At 45.4% G+C, this 21,452-nt stretch overlaps 1 protein-coding gene across 1 annotated transcript; it reads right to left on the bottom strand.

The window, feature by feature from the left end:
* Positions 1 to 10,789: 10,789 nt before the first annotated feature.
* On the bottom strand, positions 10,790 to 20,263 carry LOC137504786 (speedy protein E4-like). Its single transcript, XM_068233377.1, has 6 exons — positions 20,100 to 20,263; positions 12,348 to 13,036; positions 12,179 to 12,237; positions 12,007 to 12,092; positions 11,645 to 11,807; positions 10,790 to 10,969 (listed from the first exon to the last, which is right to left on the bottom strand). Exons 1-6 carry the CDS (start codon positions 20,123 to 20,125, stop codon positions 10,790 to 10,792), a joined length of 1,203 nt encoding a protein of 400 aa, XP_068089478.1. The 5' UTR covers positions 20,126 to 20,263.
* Positions 20,264 to 21,452: the final 1,189 nt, after the last annotated feature.

The following is a 21,452-nucleotide window of genomic DNA, read 5'->3' as shown; positions in this document are numbered from 1 at the left end:
TCTGGATTTGATGCAAAGCAGCGTTTTAAGGGCAGAAATCACATTGCATGCTAAATTGGAGGCCTAAAGTGCTTTAAAACATCTTGCATGTGTATACATCAATGATAGAACAACAGTGACTGTCCAGCTGATCAAATTTGGTCTGTCCACAATGAAGCAACGACCTTATTATCTTGGGGGTGCCCCCCCCCACCCCGAGGCACTCATATAGCCGGCGGTCATTGCTTCATTGTGATATGCAAGCCCCTTCACCCCGGCAAGGTAATGATCACGAAGGGGAGTTGAGACTTGGAAGACAAAAAACGGGTGAAAACCGAGAGCCCAATCTAACGTAGTATTTTCAACAATTTCAGGAAGTGTATGCATAAATCAGATATACTCACAAGTGTAGGTCACCACATAGGCGACCACTGGATAGGCAGGTGGGGAGAATTATAACCTGACCCCACTCAGGTCTAAAATGTCGCTCTCTGTAGATAGAAATGGGTGGGGATACACCCCTCCACCAAGGGTGGACTGAATAATAGCTAATTAAACGAGGATAATAGAGGTGCCAACACAGAATAAAAATGCTAAAAAAAAGTCTAAAAGGAGGGAAGTGGGTGGACTCACCTCCCTCAGATATACAAGGAGGGAAGTGGGTGGACTTTGTATATCTGAGGGAGGTGGGCCACCCACTTCCACCCACAGTTTTTAATCGTTTTTCTTCTGTGTTGGCGCCTCTGTTATCCTCATTTAATTAACGAAGGGGAATTGGCACATGTACATGCCTTTTGTTTTATTGTTGCAGCTGCAGTGCAGCCAGCGGCCTTAAAAATTCAGAAATCCACCTGGAGTCCTGGACTCTGTTGGTGGTGGCGGAGAAGGCAGTCAAGCAGCCTGCTGGCAGAGGTGCTGTGTGGGGAGCAACTTAGTCTTGGGGCAGGCAGTCACACAGCGTGCAGGCCGAGATGCTGTGTGTGGGGACTAACTTAGTCTTGTAGCGGGCAGTAGCCCTCTGACATCCATGCCTCATTCATTTTGATAAAGGTGAGGTAGTTGGAGCCTGAGAAACGGCTACCACCACACATCCAAGGAAGGCAGCAGGCATGGCATGCAAGTCCTAAGGTAATGACAAAAAATAACAATACAGGAGGACTTCTGAGGCCCTGCGGTATATGAGACGAATCAATTTTAAATCCTTTAACGAGAATCTGTTATGGAGGGCAAGTCTGCCATCCATTCAAGTGAAAGGTATGCACTGACTGCCAGGTATAATACAATGTGCAGTCACAGATGCAGTGAAAGGTATGCAGTGACTGGTATTACAATGTGCACCTGTCACACACAGACAGGTACCGGACAGGCACAGTGACACTGCGTGCGCTCACGTAGGTAGGTGGGTGCACCGAAGTGAACAACAGGTAGTAAGTATATGCAGTGATGGGTATTACAATGTGCACCTGGCACAGTACTAATAATTATACCACCAAGGGACCAAAGGCAAGCTGCGACTGACTGACAGGGCTGTATATAATGCAAGTGGGCCACAAAAAAAAAAAAAATAGATCACAAGAACAAGATTAGCTCTCAAAAGAGCTGTTGAGGGGTGCTTTTTTAGCAATAAGAATCAGCAAGGAGCAAGCTAACAAGCCTACAAGAGCCTAACTAAGCTTTCCCTATAGGTCTCTGCACAGCAGCTCTCCCTTCTCTAATTAATGCAGGCACACGAGTGAGTCCAATGCCTGACGCTGCCTGCCTTTTATAAGGGGGGGGGGGCTCCAGGAGGGAGTATAGCCTAATTGGCTACAATGTGCCTGCTGACTGTGATGTAGAGGGTCAAAGTTGACCCTCATGATGCACTATGGGGGCGAACCGAACTTCTGGAAAAGTTTGCGTTCGCGTTCGGAACCACCGAAGTTTTCCGTGAACCGTTCTCCAGCGAACCACTCAGGCCATCTCTAATGCTGATATTCCATACATTTATCTCTTGGCTTATGTAATCATTGGTTTTACTTATGTTTCTATTCTTTTCCATTCCTGACTTGCTTTTTTTCTTGAATAAAAATACATAGTAACACACAAACACACACTTAATTATATTCCATAATAGCATTTCATATATTTCTGGTTTCTGGTTGATTTCATTACATTTTTAATCATTGGATTATTTTAATTACATCCTTAACTAATCCATTTGCAAGTCTCCATACATTTTAGCCTAGTGGTCTGTCACTTCAGTTGATCATCAAAGTAATAACCAGAACATGGTCTGAAAGAGTAACAATACTGATTACCTCTACCATATCCTGCAGTAGACTTAGTGGTACAAAATGTTATTTTTAAGTGGCAGTCCTAAACCTAAGAATAGAAAGCACGTTTGTTTATATTTATGTTTTTTTAGATCTCAATTGTTCTGCCTCTTGCAAAATGTTCTATCTTTACCAATACCTTTAAATAAAAAGGGACTGGACCTGGCTGAGGACATTTACAAAACTAACCATTTGGTAAAAAAAAAAGGCTTCACCACACCATAATTAACTTTTAATGAAGATCCTCAATACACATATTAATTCTGAAACTAAATAAAACAGCAACTTTACACGTCTTTCTCTCTTTATTGTTATTAGCAAACAGGGCCGGATTTGTGGGCAGGCCAAATAGGCACGTGCCTGGGGCGGAGCCAAGGAAGGGGCGGGTTGACAAGCAGTCAACCTACCAACCAGTGTCCTCACTGCCGCTGACATTATTCCCCACAGTAATGTAGTGCAAGTGCCTTGTACAGTATATCTGCAGCCGCCCCCTGCTTTGCCCCCAGCAGCATCAGCGGCCACTTAGAGGGACAGACTGGGCAGCTTTACTAATGTGAGTGTGACAGGAGCAGCGGCTGTATCGCTGCAGTCCTGCCCACTGTAATTCACTTTAGACGTCAAATGGTAAGGCTGCCCCGCCCCTCTTCCTCCCCTTTGCTACTAGTGTGCCCGGGTAATATGAAGCTAGAGGAGATCTGTTCTGTGTTCAGCAGACATGAAGTGAAAGGAGGCTCATCTCCTTCGCCTATTTTCCACATGGTTACACAGTACTGTGTGCAGGAATTGTACAGCTGCTGGGTCCGTCCTGGTGTGACATCCAGCAAGGGAGTGAGAGCACGTCTGATTGAGTGGAGGAGGGGACCCAGGACACTGTAAGTTGATGCAGATGAAGAAGTACTGTGTGTTTTAAACAAGAACTAAAGCTAAAAAAAAGCTTAAACAGGATTTACCCATTTCTGTTTCTTCCAACCCCCCAGAGTGTTCTTGCCCCTCAGTTTCTTAGGACTTCTCTCTGTCATATAGCTGTCACCCCTCTTAAGAAGCTGACTGGGCACAGTCACAACTATGGCACATGCAATGTCCTGTGTGCACAGCACCTCCTATATCATGCTCCCCAGTGACTGCACAGCAGCGATGGCTAGTGAGGTTCTATGCTTGTGCGATTTGAATTATTTCCCAACTACGCATGTGCAGAATGCTCTGGACTACGGTTGCCTTGCCGCTTGGAAGCATAATGGAGGAGATTGCATGCATGCGCCATAGCTGCGACTGAGGCCAGTTGCAGCTTTTTAAGTATGGCTATAGCAGATGGAGAGGAGTCTAAAGGAACTGAGGGACCAGAAGCAGTATCCCACCCCTGCTGCGGGAAGAAGCCCCAAATATGTGTAAATACTGTTTTTTGCTTAGTTCACCTTTCTGGAATTGTGTGGTGGTGTTTTTTAATTCTTTAAAGCACACTTGAACTGTGTTTAAAACTATGCGTTTTTACTTACCCAGAGCTTCTTCCAGCTCCCCGTAGTCCATGAGGCCCCACAGCATTCTCTGGGCCCCCTCCATTCTTTCACTATCGGCTTTGTAAGTTTGGCACTCTGACTGCGCATGCACAGTCCCATTCATGCGCCATTCTGAAGTATGCCCCTCATTCCATCCTGGTCCTTTAGCTCACACTGCGGCCCCCAGTTCTGGTCCACACATCCCTCTAATGCTGGGAACACACATTTTGATTTCCCGCTCGATCCGCGGGAGCGATTATTTCCGACATGTTCGATCGATACAGCCGTCGATTTTGCATACTTAAAAGGGAACCAGAGACGAAATCTGTGTAAAAAATGAAAAAAGATTTTATACATACCTGGGGCTTCCTCCAGCCCCATAAGCCTGGATCGCTCCCACGCCGCCATCCTCCGCTGCCTCTATCGCCGGTACCAGGTCCCGTCACTTCACGCGATCAGTTGTACGCATGCCCAGGGGCTCCCTCCGGCTTTGTATGCATGCGCCTGCGCAGTACGGTGGGAGCGCACTGCGCTTGCGTCGACTGGCCGAAAGTACGGGACCCAGTACCGGCGGACCGAGGCAGCAGTGGATGGCGGCGTGGGAGCGATCCAGGCTGATGGGGCTGGAGGAAGCCCCAGGTATGTATAAATATATGTATTCATCTCTGGTTCTCTTTAACATGCAAAATCAATGACTGTATCGATCGAAACCCGATCAAACATGTCGGAAATAATCGATCGATCCCGCGGATCAAGCGGGAAATCGCAACGTGTATACCCAGCATAAAGCATGGGTGGGAGGGGAGGTCATCCGATTACCTATACTGAGTGTGTACAAGCACAACCATACTGGGTATGTGCAAGTACATGCCCAGTAGAACAAAACAGCTTGTGCAAAGAGGAAAAGGCCATATACAAGTGGGTTTGTGTTACTGGGCATGTGCAGACCATACTCGAGCATGTCAAGTACAATGGGGCATGTACACAGAGGAAAGTGCAGACTCGAGGAAGAAGAGAGCCTCAAACAGCAGTGGTGGGGTCTGAATATGTTCAGAGGGTTCCAGCACTGGAACAGTGGGCCCCAGGAGGATCTACTATGGTAAGTATCTTTATTTTAAGTATACTTTATTTTATTTTAAGTATACTTATATGGTAAGTATCTTTATTTTGCTATATGTTAGGGGGGAAAGTGTGTGTAAGTTGGGGGTTGGGGTTGGTTTAGATCCTGTTAGGTTGGTCAGGGGGCGGCTGTTGACAGTGGGCCTTGGGCGGTAAAAAGTAGAAATCCGGCCCTGTTAGCAAACTATACATTAGAGTGGTTAATTTCCTTAACTTCCTCAAAATGCTTAGGATATGTCTATTTTAGCTTTGGCAAGTGTTACACTTACTGTCTCAAGTCTAAAAGTATTTTTTTTATATTCAATACAAGTAACCAAATTATTATCTGTAATATCTTCCCTACACCACTGCTCCCCATCTGATCTATTCTTTTTTATATGACTTCACGAAACAGTTTGCCAATGTACAGCAGGTCCTGTATATAATAGATTAACCCCCCTATTTCTCTATTTGAGGCCCTGAAAGATGTTAAGTGCCTTTAAAATAATTTCATCCACTTCCCATTTCTAAGCAGCACAGATCATTTGTGCAGGCTTACAGATAAGGACAAGACGAAACGCTTATCCATGCAAACACTTTTTTCCCCTTGTCTTTTTCCTATGATTGGTTTTAGAAAAAGGATGAGTTGGCGAGTACCAGATTCAGTTGCAGCAAAACTGAACTTGCATGTTGGTGGGCGTGTGCGATGGTAGAAAATAATTCACCTATGTTGCAGCCTCTTCTAGATACGCTGCAAGCAGAGCCGGGACAAGGTCCTCCAGCACCCAAGGCTGAGACACCAAAGTATGCCCCCCATCCCTCCCACCCTAGCCATCACACACTGATTGCTATTAGACTAAGAGGCGCCACAGGGCCCACAACCTCCCCAACACCTTAATATCTAGTTATCTGGCTTGCAGTCACTGCCATGTATCCCCTTTTCTTATTTATTTCTGCTTCAAACACAATTAGGAATGCAGCTGAATGAATTCTGTGCCCCCTCCTACACTGCGCCCTGAGGCTGGAGACTCTCCAGCCTATGCCTCGGCCCGGGCCTGTTTGGAAAGCAAAGATCAGCTGGTCTTGGAGAGAGCTCTGAGGTAATTGTAGCCATGAAGTTGAGTCCTCAATTCGTTTTACAGCCCACTAGTGATGCACCTTCAATTGAGTGAAGAGCTGTTCCAAGGGTGCATCGTCTATGAGCAGCAGAACTTATAGAGGCCCTGACTTCATGGCTAGGAGGTGGCCACGGTTGGTTCCTTGTGGCCTTATGCAATTCCCAGGGTCAGTTCCAGTAAATGGAACTGTGAATTGTCACTGTAGGGTAAAAAAAGATGATTAGTGATCCAAACATTAAGAGTCTTTTGGTTAATCCAACTGAAGAAAAGTAAAACTTTTTGAGCAGTAGGATTGTAAGCCCACTCACCACATCACGGTAGACTCTTTTAGGGTGGGTCCCTACACTACACTATGCTAGCCTACTCTGAATGGTGCTAGTCACCCTAATAGTGCTACACTAGTTAATATGCTTTTAAGCAATACCACCCCTATCCTCTCCTAACACTACCCCCTCCTCCTAACACTAGACTATCCCTCTACTAACAATAACCTTCCCCCTCTCTAGACCTAACACTAGCCGTCTCCTCTCCTAACACTAGCCTTCTCCTCTCTTAACACTAACCTTCCCCTCTCCTAACACTAACCTCTCCCCTCTCTACACCTAACACTAGCCTTCCTCTCTCCTAACACTAACCTCTCCCCTCTCTACACCTAACAAAAGCCTTCCCCTGTCCTGACACTAATCTCCCTTCTCTCCACTCTTAACACTTGCCTTTCCCTCTACTAACATTAACCTATCCACTCTATACTCCTAAAACTAACCTCCACCCTCTCCTCTCCTTACACTAACCTCCCCCCTCTTTACTTCTAATTCTAGCTTTCCCTTTTCCTAACAATACCTCCCCCATCCACTCTTAACACTAGCCTTCTCCTCTCCTAACTCTAACCTCCCTCCTTTCTACACCTAACACTAGACTTGTTCTTTCCTAACAATAACCTCCCATCTTTACCCAGTACCCGCCCCCCTCCACTCCTAACACTGGACTTCCCTTCCCCTCTCCTAACACTAACCTCCTCCTCTCTACACCTAACACTAGCCTTTCCATCTCCTAACACTAACCTGCCCCTATTTCTTATCCTAAAACTAACCTCCACCCTCTTCTCTCCTAACACTAACCTCCCCCCTCTCTACTTCTAACACTAGCCTTCCCTTCTCCTAACACTAACCTCCCCCATCCACTCTTAATACTAGCCTTCTTCTCTCCTAACACTAACCTTCCCCTTCTCCAGTCCTAGAACTAGCCTTCCCCACTTTTAATACTAACCCCTACCCCACTCCTAACACTAGCCTTCCCCTCTCCTGACACTTACCTCCCCCCTCTCCAATCCTAACACTAGCCTTCCCCTCTCCTAACACTAACCTACCCTCTCTCCACTCCTAACAATAACCTCCCCCTCTCCACTCCTAACACTAGCCTTCCCCTCTCCTAACGTTAACTTACCCTCTTTATGCCTAACAAAAGCCTTCTCCTCTCCTGACACTAATCTCCCTCCTCTCCACTCTTAACACATTCCTTCCCCTCTCCTAACACTAACCTGCCCCCTATCTACTCCTAAAACTAACCTTCACCCTCTCCTCTCCTAACACTAACCTCCCCCTCGCTACTTCTAACACTAGCCTTCCCTTCTCCTAACACTAACCTCCCCCCCATCCACTCTTAACACTAGCCTTCTTCTCTCCTAACACGCCAGTCCTAGCACTAGCCTTCCCCTCTTTTAACAATAACCTCTCCCCCCACTCCTAACACTAGCCTTCCCCTCTCCTGACACTTACCTTTCCACTCCTAACAATTACCTACCCCTCTCCACTCCTAACACTAATTTTCCCCTCTCCTAACACTAACCTACCCCTCCCTACTCCTAAAACTAACCTCCACCCTCTCCTCTCCTTACACTAACAACCCCCTCTCTACTTCTAATACTAGCCTTACCTTTTCCTAACACTTATCTTCCCATCCACTCTTAACACTAGCCTTCTCCTCTCCTAACACTAACCTCCCCTCTCTACACCTAACACTAGCCATCCCTTCTCCTAACACTAACCTACCCCCATTTCTACTCCTAAAGCTAACCTCCACCCTCTCCTCTCCTAACACTAACCTGCCCCTCTCTACACTACAACCCTAGCCTTAAAGGATACCACAGCCCACAGGCTGTGGTAAAATAAATGCAGCATGTGTAGGGGAAAAAAAAGAACATACTCACCGCTCCCAGCCGTCGGGTCCCGCTCGTCTGCTACAGCTCCCGGTACCGGCCGACTCATCTGACCCCTGACCCGGACATACTGCACTGCGCATGCGCAGTATGTCCAATCATCTTCCCTTCTGCCGTCGCATCATGACGGCAGAAGATCGGACACTCCCCCGCCTCCTCCCTGCCCAGTGTGTGCGCTCCACTAATAAAGCTAGCGTGACATGCTAGCTGGAGTCACGCTGGGAGCGGCGATTTGGAGAGAGAGTGGAGGGGGAGTGAGTTGGGATGGACGGGAAGCAGGCACTTTCATAATAAGTGCCCGCTTCCCGTCCATCCCAACTCACTCCCCCTCCACTCTCTCTCCAAATCGCCGCTCCCAGCGTGACTCCAGCTAGCATGTCACGCTAGCTTTATTAGTGGAGCGCACACGCTGGGCAGGGAGGAGGCGGGGGAGTGTCCGATCTTCTGCCGTCATGATGCGACGGCAGAAGGGAAGATGATTGGACATACTGCGCATGCGCAGTGCAGTATGTCCGGGTCAGGGGTCAGATGAGTCGGCCGGTACCGGGAGCTGTAGCAGACGAGCGGGACCCGACGGCTGGGAGCGAGGGGAGCGGTGAGTATGTCCTTTTTCTTCCCCTACACATGCTGCATTTATTTTACCACAGCCTGTGGGCTGTGGTATCCTTTAACACTATCCTTCTCTACTAACACTAACCTTCCCATTCACCAGTCCTAGCACTAGCCTTTCCCTCTCTTAACACTAACCCCCCCCCCCCCCCCTCCACTCCTAACACTAGCCTTCCCCTCTCCCTACACTAACCTTCCCATCCTCCACTCCTAACACTAGCCTTCCCCTCTCCTAACGCTAACTTCCCCCCTCTTCCCTCCTAACACCAGCCTGACAATTCCTAACACTAACCTCCCCTTTTCTACTGCTAACACTAGCCTCCGCCCTTTCCACTCTTAACACTCACCTCCCCCCTCTCCACTCCTTACACTAGCTTTCTTCTCTCCCACCATCCCCTTCTCCAGTCCTAGCACTAGCCTTCCCCTCTCTTAACACTAACCCCCCCTCCACTCCTAACACTAGCCTTCCCCTCTCCTTACACTAACCTCCCCCCTCTTCACTCCTAACACTAACCTCCCCCTTCTCTACTGCAAACACTAGCATCCCCCTATCCACTCCTAACACTCACCTCCCACCTCTCTAATCCTTACACTAGCCTTCCCCTCTCCTAATACTAACCTGCCCCCTCTGCACTCCTAACACTTACCTCCACCTTCTCCACTCCTAACACTAACCTCCCCCTCTCCACTCCTAACCCTAGCCTTCTCCTGTCTTAACACTAACCCCCCCCCACCACCACCACCACTCCCAACACTAGCCTTCCCCTCTCCTAACTTTAACCTCCCATTTCTACACCTAACACTAGCCTTCTCCTATCCTAACACTAAACTCCCCCCTCTCTATTCTTAACACTAGCCTTTCCCTCTCTGCTCCTAACACTAACCCCCCTCCTCCATCCTAATACTAGCCTTTACCTCCTAACACTAACACCCCCCCACCCACCCCCTTCCCAGTTTCCCATTGCCGCTACAATGTTTTCAGAAGATGGTAGGAGCTGCAAGCAATGATGGTGGATGGTGGCTGGGACTGTAAGAAAAGATGTTTCAAGATGGCAGGTGCTGCATGCAAAGATGGTTTCAGATGGCAGGAGTTGCAAGCAAAGGTGGTTCAAGATGGCAGGAGCTGCAAGCAATGATGGTGGAAGATGGCTGGGACTGCAAGAAAAGGTGGTTCAAGATGATAGGAGCTGCAAGCAAAGGTGGTTCAAGATGGTAGGAGCTGCAAGCAAAGGTGGTTCAAGATGGTAGAAGATGTAAGCAATGATGTTTGAAGGTGGCTGGGGCTGTAATCGATGACGGTGGACAAAGGAGACACTCACTGCAGGAGATGACTGACACTGCAGAATATGAATTAAAGAAGAAGTTCACTGCAAGAGATGACAGACACAGCAGGAAATGAATTGAATGAGTCGCTCACTGCAGTAGAGGAGTCACTGCAGGAAATAAATTAAAGGGGAAGATCACTGCAAGAGATGACAGGCACTGCAGGAAATGATTTGTAAGAGTCGCTCGCTGCAGTAGAGGAGCCACTGCAGGTAAAGATAGGAGCTGCAGGTGATAGCTGCAGAAGTCGATCACTGCAGATGATGACAGGCACTGCAGGAAAAGATAGGCGCTGCAGCTGATGGCTGCAGAAGTCGCTCACTGCAGGTGATGACAGGTACTGCAGGAAATGAGTAAAAATGTAGGAAAAGCTAGGACCTGGAGGAGATGGAAACTCTGACAGACACTGTGGCAAAAAGATATTAAAAGCAGATGACAGCAAAAACTTCAGAAGATGGATGAATTCTCAGGACCTGCATGAGAAGGATGGAAATGTATGAGGTGGTTTATGGTGAATTCCATGTCAGAGCCTGCATGAATGACTTCACTGCAGGTGATGGAAGTCGCTGGACAGGATGGAAAGAGTTGCAGGACATGGGTGGAGATGACAGGAGCTGCAACTGCCCTGGCAGGAGGTAACTATCACTGCATGATGCAACACCAGGAGCGGGGCCTGGACCTAGAACACTGGTCACAGACATATCCGCTCCCTGGTTCCATAGCAGTGCATTCCTCTGTGGTCATCCTGAAATCTCGATGGGCCAGGCCATGATGGTCCATTCTCTTTCTTCTCCATCCCCGGTGACTCAGTCTCTTCATGACCTAGGGGAATTAAACAAACATACATGTTAGACGTTTATAAAATTAACTAATGAATCTTTTTTTAAAATGTGAGTGCAATTTTGTTTATCGATTTTAAATAAAAGCAGTACTTCACGTTTATAAAATATCCAAAAATATCCAGGTGATTAGGTGATAGTCGGGTTATTAGGGGTCTTCAGGATGGCTTTGAAGGACAAGGAAGCACAGGTAAGTATCACTCATTTAAAGTAAGGCTGCTGGATTTTAATTTTAGGCTGGAGATCTGCTTTAAGTACCCCCCCCCCCCCCCCCCCGCATGCCTAACTTTAACCCCCCACACCTAACCTTAAAACCCTATGGGGTACTCAAATTCTGTTCCCAGAGATACAGGCTAAAGGAAACCTGAATAGAGCTTCCCTGCTGTTTAGTGGTTTCCCCCTCTCTCTCCATCCTGTGTCCTGTCCTGTCCCCCCCCAGCTGACATTATGCAGAGTACGGTGGACGCCATGATAATGTCACCTGCTCCGACATAGTCCAGCAATGTGTGTCCTCCTGTCACCGCTTAGTTTTCCCCCTAGTGCCCGGCATCTCCTGCATTGGGTGATTAGATGAGTGCAGGAAGAGATGCCGGGCTCTAGAGGTAGAGCTGAGTGGTGACAGATTAGTGTTTAGGATTTTTTATTTTTTTTTACTTACATGGCGGCACTCCTCACGACTGACCCAGGCCCGGAATCTCATCCGTCTAAAGAGGGTCTTCGTGGCCTCCTTGAAGTCTTCTTCGCTGCTGAAGTACCAGTCGGCGAACAGGAAGATGGAGTAATAGAAAGGGATGTCTTCTTCCATCTGGTTGGCCAGGAACCTAAAAAAATGATGGAATAATAAGAATGTGCTATAAAAACATACCTATTTGTATTGCTAGCTGTATACTGTATATCTATATGCTACCAGACCCATGGCAGAAGAGAGAAGGAGGTGGTCATGGAGCCCCCCAATATAAGTTACCCCTCTACTGTCAGCTATGTAAAAATATGCATGAGAAGAAAACATCATATACTTACAGAGCAGCGTAGAAGTTCTGGATGTTGTATTCGGCAATGGAGAGGCCAGCTCTGCTGAAGTAGACGAGCACCATGGCAAGCAGGTACTGTAATGGGAAACACAAATACAGAGACAATTAGCTTTTACTGATGGACAAATCAAGACTTCTATGGTACATTTGCTAATATTTACCTTGTCTGAAACTCTTTTGCATCCATCATGTTCCAGGAAGATTTCAATGGCGCGGTCATCTGTGTGAGACAAAATGGTAAAATATGAGAATCGTGGTATGTTATAGAAATGGCTTTGCTGTAATGAAGATAATGGTTTTTCTAATGGTTAAACAGGTTAAATATCTCACCAAGGAGCTTGTGGAAGGCTCTCCTCATCTCTCTTGTGATGATGGCTGGCTTCTGAGAATCTGATGGACGGGCTCTGGCTGGTTGGTCGGTGTCTGTCACACTCTCCCACTTCACACTCCTGTACGGCACATCCTCGTTTCCAGGAGTGATGAGTGGAGAGGGAATGCGAGGTCCTCTCTGTCTGATTCGGATGGGATTGTCAGGTGTTCTGAATGGGTCTGGAGGCTCCTGTGTTCTGAGTGAGCTGGCAGACTCAGATGACACAATGGGACTCGGAGACTCATGTGTACTGAGTGAGCTGGGAGACTCAGATGACACAATGGGACTCGGAGTCTCAGGTGTTCTGAGTGTGCTGGCAGACTCAGATTCAGAAACGACTTTGCCTGGTGGTGTAGGTGTCTCTGCAGGCCTATCTAAAAGCTGTGCAGGGTTGGATGGGACTGCTGCAGCTGGTGCAGTCAGATCACTGGTGGGTGATGGAGATGTTTCATCAACCCCATCCAAGGCCTCTGCAACCTGTGCCATGGAGAGAGTGTGGATGGTGAAACTCTCATTTGCAGTTGGCACAGGTGCATAATAGATAGGCACTGCAGGCACTGCAAAGTCAGAGTCTGGGGAGGATCCAGACCCATCAGTCATGACGCTCCCATCCTGGGAATCAGAGGGAGAGAAGCTGATGGTGTTTGCTCTGTAGGAGAAGATGTAAAATACACAGTGTAAGTTAAAGCATTCCTGTGATAATGTCCATTGACATACATAGCACAGCTCTGGGCAATGCGTGTGTATATCGCATATGAACGCACACATTATCTGGAAAACCGCATTGCACCCGGAGCTAGTGGAGCTGAAACTAAATCTTATAATCTAATAAAGTGTACTTACAGTGCTGCCCATAATTATTCATACCCCTGGCAAATTATGACTTAAAGTTACTTTTATTCAACCAGCAAGTAATTTTTTGACAGGAAATGACATAGGTGTCTCCCAAAAGACGATGTACAAAAGGCATTACTGTCCAAAATTATTCATACCCTTCTCAATAATCAATAGAAAAGCCTTTATTGGGGTATGACTAATTATGGGCAGCACTGTACACATAGATGTTCACATGTCATATACTCTAACTAAATATACTACAATATTTTAGTATTATTGGCTTTATACTATTACCCAGTGGCCACAGTTTACTACACTTATGATTACATTGGCCTCAATTCACTAAGCTTATCTCCTGTCTTTAATAACGTTTCTAAAGTTATCACCATGGTGATGAGGCATGTAGTATTCTGGAAACATTTTATCTCAGGCAAACCTAAAGTTAACTCTTCTGTCTTTATGTTAAGTCTTCAATCCTTAAAATAACTCCAGAATTCTAAAGTTAAAGTTGAAAATAACTACAGAGAAGGTAACTTAACTACAGAGGAGGTAACTTAAGGAATGAAGAGATAAGATAACTCTCTCACTGTGTGGTGGCAAGTTTTCTCTTGCCTTATTATCTCCAGCATGATCTTAGTGAATTGAGGCCATTGATCGCTTTAAACTTTGGCTGGGTTCACACTGCACCGGATGCACAATTTTACATTTACAGTGCATATTGATTTAATGCATTGTGCCCCGTTGCAGTGTCATATTACGCACCATTGTGCATGTGATCTCCCGCTGTCACTGCCATTTAGTCTCCCACCACGGCTGCCACTGCCCATCGGGACCACTACAGGGGAGAAGCATTATGAGGATCCCCATTTAATTGTAATAGACCAATGGGAATCCTCCCTCACCATGGAGAATCCTCATTGATCCATCACTTAGTGAACCAATGAGAATCCCCCCTTATCTGCTACAAATGTCCTAGCTGAGGTGTGATTTGCTAAAACCTCTCCAGAGATATCCTCTCCAGTATGGCTATCATAAGGGATGCAGGCAATAAATACTGTCTGCCACAAAAGTCCTAGCTGAGCCACAGTTTGTATAAACATTAAACATCATTTTAAATGAATTATGCCCTAAAATATGTTTTTATTTAAAAAAAACAAACAAACATGCCTTTTCAGATCATACATCCTCAGAGACTGACAGCTGCCTGCTCACACCCCGTCAGCTTGCTACACTCCCCCATTGCTCAGGACATAGGTACTGCCATAGCAGCCACATTATCTGGTATTGGGGTCAGCCCATGCTTACTCTGCTTACCCTTACCCACACCATAAAAGCTTTCCCCATGGTCACATTAAGACCTTTTCCACTGGCAGCAGCTTTTTGATCCAATTTTTGGATTGCATGCAATTTGCCTATCGCAAAGGCACGGCCAGTAACTACTTGAGCCCCAGAGGTTTATACCCCCGTAGTGACTAGGCCACTTTTTATAATTCGGCATTCCACAACTTTAACGGTTTATTGCTCGGTCATACAACTTAGCACCCAAATGAATTTTACCTCCTTTTCTTCTCACAAATAGAGCTTTCTTTTGATGGAATTTATTGATGCTGCTATTTTTAGTTTTTATTATATTAATCAAAATAGACCGAAATTTTGTAAAAAAAAAAAAAAATTGTTATTTTTTTATCCCAACCCCCCCCCCCCTCCAATTGGCCCAAGACTTATGCTACGTACACACATGCGACAACGATCGTTCGTTGAGAACGACGAACGAACTTTTAATTGATGAAAGAACGACCTAAGTAAAGTTAGTGTTAAAAGGTGTGTAACGATCTGATCGTTAGAACGAACGTTACATCACGTAAAGCAACTATTGCGCCTGCGCATAAAAATGAGAAGTTTCACGGAGAAATTGTGGAATGCGCATGTCAAGCCTAGTACGAATGACCATTTCCAACGATGTACTACTTTTGCAAACGATCGTCGTTGGAAAAAATCCGCCGAGACAGAACTTTCTTTTGTAGCGATTTGGCTCGTTCGTCGTTTGCCTTAATAGTCGGTGGTTCGTTTTTGTAACGATCGTCGTTGGTAAAGATTGGGGAACGATCGTTACAAACGACTATAGTCGCATGTGTGTACGCACCTTAAGATGCATACACTCTGAGAGACAGTTAATGACAAGATGTTGGCGCTATTTAAATACTAAAATAAATAAATTGGCTGGTCAGGCCGATCATTGGCTGGCAGGCTGATGACTGACTGGGTGACATACACCGACATACAACCGCCCTGAGCTGGTGACGTGGTGCTGTGCCACTAGTGACTGAGTCTGACAAATTACATGTATGTGAGAGTGAAAATGATGATTGACACACTGACTGTGATTGATTAGCACTGCACTGGGCAGGAGGCAGACAGCAGAATACTTTACATAGTGATTGCATTTTGCATTGAACCTTGCAGCTTACTAACTTAAATCAGAGTCAGAAATAATTTTTTAAAGCTGTATATGTGGGCTTTTTTGTCTGAAGTGCAGCGCCAGCGATGATGAGGCCCAGTCAGGAGTCTAGAGCCCAGTATGCAACTGTCTTCAGGTAAATTTGATGTGGGGAGTAGCAATGGTCAATGAGATGCACATCATTTTGAGTTGATGTAAAATTATGTAAATTTTGTATGTAACAGTATGCAGCTTGAAAATGGTCCATTCAAATTTTAGCTCAGCAGGATTTGATTGGTTCCTGTTTAAGCTGCATACATTTACATACGGCTGGACCTCGCAACCCATGTGGTTGAAACACGGAGCTCTGTGTTTGTGGTGGGCATGTGAGCTGCCCTTACCATCCTTTAGCCACTGGAGTCACAGTCACTTGGCTTGTGGATACACACTCTACTGTCCTGCAGACAGCGGTTGTTGAAGAGCGGTGAGATCCGTATGTCCTCCGTGCTGCTGTGCACACACAGTTCACTGGCATCTGCAATCTACCTAGCGCTGGGCTCAACACACTGTATGCGTTGCCCGGCTTGTGTTGTGCATACCTCCCAACTTTTTTGAGATGAGAAAGAGGGAAACTTAATCCACACCCCTGCCACACCCCTGATCACACCCATTACACCCCTAGTCATGCATACCGTAAAGATTTCATAAGAAAAATATGTTGTTTTATAATTCAAACCACACTGGTCCTTTCTATCCTGGCTCATTTTCCTTTATTTTAACATTTTAAAATTAAGTAATATATCAATTTAACGGATGGGAATAAAATTTAGAGTCGATCAAATGCATTTTTAGTAGAGAAATATAAATATATTTACATAGAAAGAGGGACAATGTCCTGAAAGATGGACAAATGAGGAGGAAACAGGGACAAAGGGACAGGGCGTCCGAAAGAGGGACAGTTGGGGAGCTATGCGTGATGGGGCTGTGTGGTGTGTGGGAGACCGGTCTCCATTGTAGGGCTTAGCCATTAGGTTAAGGGGTCCCCCAGATTCATGCTTTTAGAGTGGGGTACTCCCTGCTCTGTGGGAAGATACTGCTGCTGTGATTGGGTGATCAATTTTCCTTTTACTTCACATGAAGTTGAGCACTGTATTTCTTGGATTTTGATGATCGCTGTACAGAGATGCTGGTCGGCTTTAACCCATTCTGCTCTATAGAGAGGGGAAGGGTGATGACAAGTGAGCAGGAGGCGCAGAACATTAGTGATTGTTTATTGATGCTTTTTTATTTATCCAATATAGCCAGGGCCGGATTTGTAGTTTTTACCGCCCAAGGCCAACTATCAGCAGCTGCCCCTGACCGGCAGCATCCTAACCCCCCTTCCTCCCAACATGGCAGGGATTAGATTGTAGGCTCCTCTGAGGTCAGTTAGTGAGTGACAGGCGGCTCAGAGATCACTGTAAGTGCCCATTCACTGCCCCTTCATCCCCCGAGTACCAGATCCAGCTGTTTGTAGCCGCGCAATGCTATGTGCAAACTCTTTGTAGCAAGTCAAATGTTTGGCAGGCTAACTGCTACTGCCTCCATGCTGCCCACAGATGCCCCTTGCTCTCCTGGTGCCCTAGGCCATGGCCTATGTGGCCTTGCCTGAAATCCGGCCATGAATATAGCAGATTGCTGAACCATGTCTTCCACACACTCTTGATTTTTGCATGCAGCTTTCCATCTGCTTTTCTCTCTGCCCTCCTTCTCTCCCCACTTTCCCTCCTTTACCCCAGTCTCTGCTTCTTCAGCCTTCTATTCCTCTGTTGCACCCACTCCAGTCCCCTCCGATTTTGTCTCTCATGATGATGACATTTGTGCACAGATGAGAATATATGTGAAAATACATGGACATGCAAATTGTTGCTAAATTAATTCAATAGATATGAGAAAACACCTTCATATAACATACATTTGTTGGCCATCATTTTTTTGAAAATTTTGCACCAGGTAAAAATATAAATTTTGATGCAAAAAATACTTTGGATACAACAATTACTTTGAGCTCATCCCTAAACATAAAGCCTTGTGAAGAGGTCAGAGTTCTGCCTACACCGGCGTCTCCTCACCTACAGCCGACCCTACTTGTAGTAAAAAACAGTTTAGGTGCCCATTGACAATATCATTTTAGCGAATGGTCGACCTTCCAATTCCATAATTGTGACCAGAACAAATCGTTTAGAAGGAATTGATCGGCCCCATACATGGAATACAAAATATAACCAATCTGATCATTTTAAATAGAATTGATCCACAAAATAGATCAATTAAATAATTTATTAATTGAACATTTTTTTTCGATTGCCACCATCAACACTATCCAAACCCTGTCTATTGGAAGATCGATTGCTAAAATTGTATCGTTTATGGGCATCTGAAGCAGCGTTGCTTGCGAATTTTCGCCCAAGTCACTTTCACATCGAAAATCCCGTTTTTAATTTGGCGAATTTTTGCGAAAATCTTCAGAAATATTTGCGTTTTATACCAGCATCGAAAATTGAAGTATGCGGACGCTTATGCCCTTATGCGGAAAAATGTCCGCAATAATACGCAAGAAATTTCGCTGCATGTGGAGGCTTATGCCCTTATGCGGAAAAATGTCCGCAATAATCCGCAAGAAACATCGCTAAATGCGGACGCTTATGCTCTTATGCGGAAAAATGTCCGCAATAATCCCCTAATACATGCGTGGCGAAGCTTCGCATATTGGTACTACGACTATGCAGAAATACAAACGCGATGAACTACGAATTTAACGCAAAAATAACGGGCATTAGGCGAAAATGAACGCGAAAATAATTTTTGCATTTTTGCTCATCACTGATCTGAAGTCATATTAGATTTGTTCGGTTGATTGCTATTTCATTCTACAGCAAAATCCCCCTCCTCTTATCTTTATACTACATGATACTTGTAAAATATGGAGGGGGAGATTGCAGGTTACAGCAGAGGGGCAATTAGAAATGGCGGGGGGGTGCAGGCCACAGCAGAGGGGGCGTGGTGTAAAACCTCCATACATGACTGATGCTTTGGTGTAGTGAACAGATATGCATGTTATGTGCACTGTTATGTGTGTGAATACTGGTTACAGCTGTTATATTTGTTGTGTCACTGCTGGGCATTTCATGACTGTTGCCAAAGTTTAGTACATACATTTCTACATTTTCTTTAGGCCTAGTTCACATTGTGTTCCATCCACGTGGCCATTCGCGTTGGCCTTTTCTTGAAACTATTTTTTTTCCCGATATCTATACGTTGGACGTTTTTGTTAAGCGATTTTGCTTTTGCACAGCGACTGCGTTTTCTCACTTCCTGACGTCAGTCAGGAAAGTCAACTCTTTGATCCGGAAAACAATAAATACAATGTATTTATTCTCAAAGACGCTCACGCAATTGCTGCACAAAGCGATATTGTGAGCGTTTGCATTTTTCCTATACCTTCCATTGAGGCAAAATCGCAAAATGGTACAGGCACCACTTTTCTGAGCGGATCGGAAATTAACCGCTCAGATGTGAACTGTCTCATAGGGAATCATTGCACAAGCGCTTTCAGGGCGATTTTGAAAATCGCCAGCGCTTAAAAAATGGCAAAAATGCCTCTAATGTGAACGAGCTCTCAAAGAGAATATAAAGTCTAAAATTAACATTGCATGTATCACATTGTCATAAAAACATATAATGATTTTTCCTGTGTTTTTGATATAACCAGAAATACATTTAGATGAAATGGGGCCCTAGCAGTGGCGTAGCAATAGGGGGGTGAAAAGGGCTGTGACTGCACTGGGGCCCCAGGACCAGAGGGGCCCACTAGGGGCCCTCCCTCAACCACAGTATTTGCCCTTCTAAGGTGCTCTGCTGTTACTGATCACTTCTATAGATGCCTTGACTAGTGGTGATCCTTAATGAACTGTCCCCCTGTGGATGCCCTTGCCAGGTATTGTTGCAGATAAGAATTGTTATGTTGTCGAATGCTTGGCAGGCCCCATGTAAAACTTGCACTGAGGCCTAAAGATCCATAGCTACGCCACTGGTCCCTTGGAAAGATAGCTGTTTTTACACACCGCAGATGGTCACCTGGCTTTTTTTAGTAAGATTTGATGGGGGCTAGCATCCACCAGGCCCCTAGACTCTCTCCATGCCCTAGGCAACTGCCTAGCTTTACATTTTGCATGATCTAGCTCTGATGCTAGGCCTAAGCCCTACCTAGACTACTCCAACTGTCACCAAGGAGAAAGCTAGTCCTAAGGCCTACCTACTCCACATGTCACCAAAAGATGAATATCCCACAATCAAGCAATAAAAGGCCCCTATGCAGCCCAGAATTAGTAGCAGGGCTCTCCTCACTGGTTTTCCATCCCCCTAAAGCTCTCTGATGGCCTCTGGTGGCTCCACTTACCTCTCGGTGTCTTGTCTGGCACTCATCTTGGGCAAAAATGACCAAAACTGGTTAAAAATGTCACTGGTTGATAGTGAGTCACTAGAAATGTCGCTTTGGAGTAAAAAAATCGACTGGAAGTCACAAATATTCACTGAAAACCAAAGAAGCAGGAGAAAATCCGTTGAGATGTTTCCTGATCGATGGCTTGCATGTGAATGAGGACCAACTGCCATTCTTAACTGCTTTATCAACTGCCAGTCTCACGGCCAGTCTCACGGCTAGTCTCACGGCTAGTCTCACGGCAAGTCTCACAGCCAGTCTCACAGCCAATCTCATGGCTAGTCTCATGGCCAGTCTCACAGCTGCATGTGCCAGGCAACTGTCCCTCCCCTGCAGGTCAGCTGACCAACGAGCTGCAGTAATGAAGCAATTTCCTATTCCCATTCAGTTAGCCATAACTTTATCACTGCTTATCACACTTAGATGATCTATATCTCATTTTATTCACTGCAAATTAGGCTTTTTGGGGGTGATTCTTGTTTGCAGTTATTACTTTATTTTCTATTCATTTTTAAAGGAAAAACAAGGAAAAAATGAAAAAAAATCACTATTTCTCACATTCTATTCCCTATAGTTTTAAAATAAACAATGCTACTGTAGACAAAAAAACACACATTTTATTTGCCCATTTGTCCTGGCTATCACAACATTTAAATGATCTTCCTAGTATTTTGAATGGCAACAATATATTATTTGGAAATATTATGCAAAGTAGAAAATAAATGGTAGCGCATCCTACCAAGCTGCACCGACTGACACCGACGGTAGGAACGCACAGCAGAAACGCTAGCATTACGTAAAACACTAGCATTAACGCGCATAATGTAAGTCAATTGCCGCATGAAAAAATGCCTTTGTTTGCGTTTTGCAATGTGATTTTTTTTTTAAACTTGCTGCATATTTTTCCAAAACGCATTTAAAACGCACACAATGTATGTCAACGGGGACACACAGGTATAGCTTCTTATTTCGTTTTTATTGCCCTTTTTATGCGTTTTTGTATAAAAAAATAAGTTTGATAATGTATTTTCGTTTCCTGTTAATTTCCTAGTGGTGAGAGAGGACGAAAATGTGTTTTTATACTAGCCACATTCCAAAACATTTGCATAAAACGCATATCAAAAACGCATACAATCAAAACACAGAACCTTTTTTATCACGCTTTTCTCCTGGTGGACTCAAAGCGCCATAGCTGCAGCCACTAGGACACGCTCTATAGGCAATAGCAGTGTTAGGGAGACTTGCCCAAGGTCTCCTACTGTCTTATTGAACAGCCAGAGCCAAGATTCGAACCTTGGTCACCTGCGTCAG

Source organism: Hyperolius riggenbachi, chromosome 4 (genome assembly GCF_040937935.1).
Source record: "Hyperolius riggenbachi isolate aHypRig1 chromosome 4, aHypRig1.pri, whole genome shotgun sequence".
Classification (NCBI taxonomy): Eukaryota; Metazoa; Chordata; class Amphibia; order Anura; family Hyperoliidae; genus Hyperolius; species Hyperolius riggenbachi.
This window is presented reverse-complemented; position numbering and strand designations above follow the sequence as displayed.

Bases quoted from the DNA above. Each gene is read 5' to 3' on its own strand.
- LOC137504786 (XM_068233377.1), bottom strand. From the start codon at position 20,125: ATGAGTGCCAGACAAGACACCGAGAG. The intron at 13,037-20,099 runs GTAAGTGGAGCC...CTTCTCCTACAG, and splicing joins GCCAGACAAGACACCGAGAG to AGCAAACACCATCAGCTTCT. The intron at 12,093-12,178 runs GTAAATATTAGC...TTCCCATTACAG, and splicing joins GCAAAAGAGTTTCAGACAAG to TACCTGCTTGCCATGGTGCT.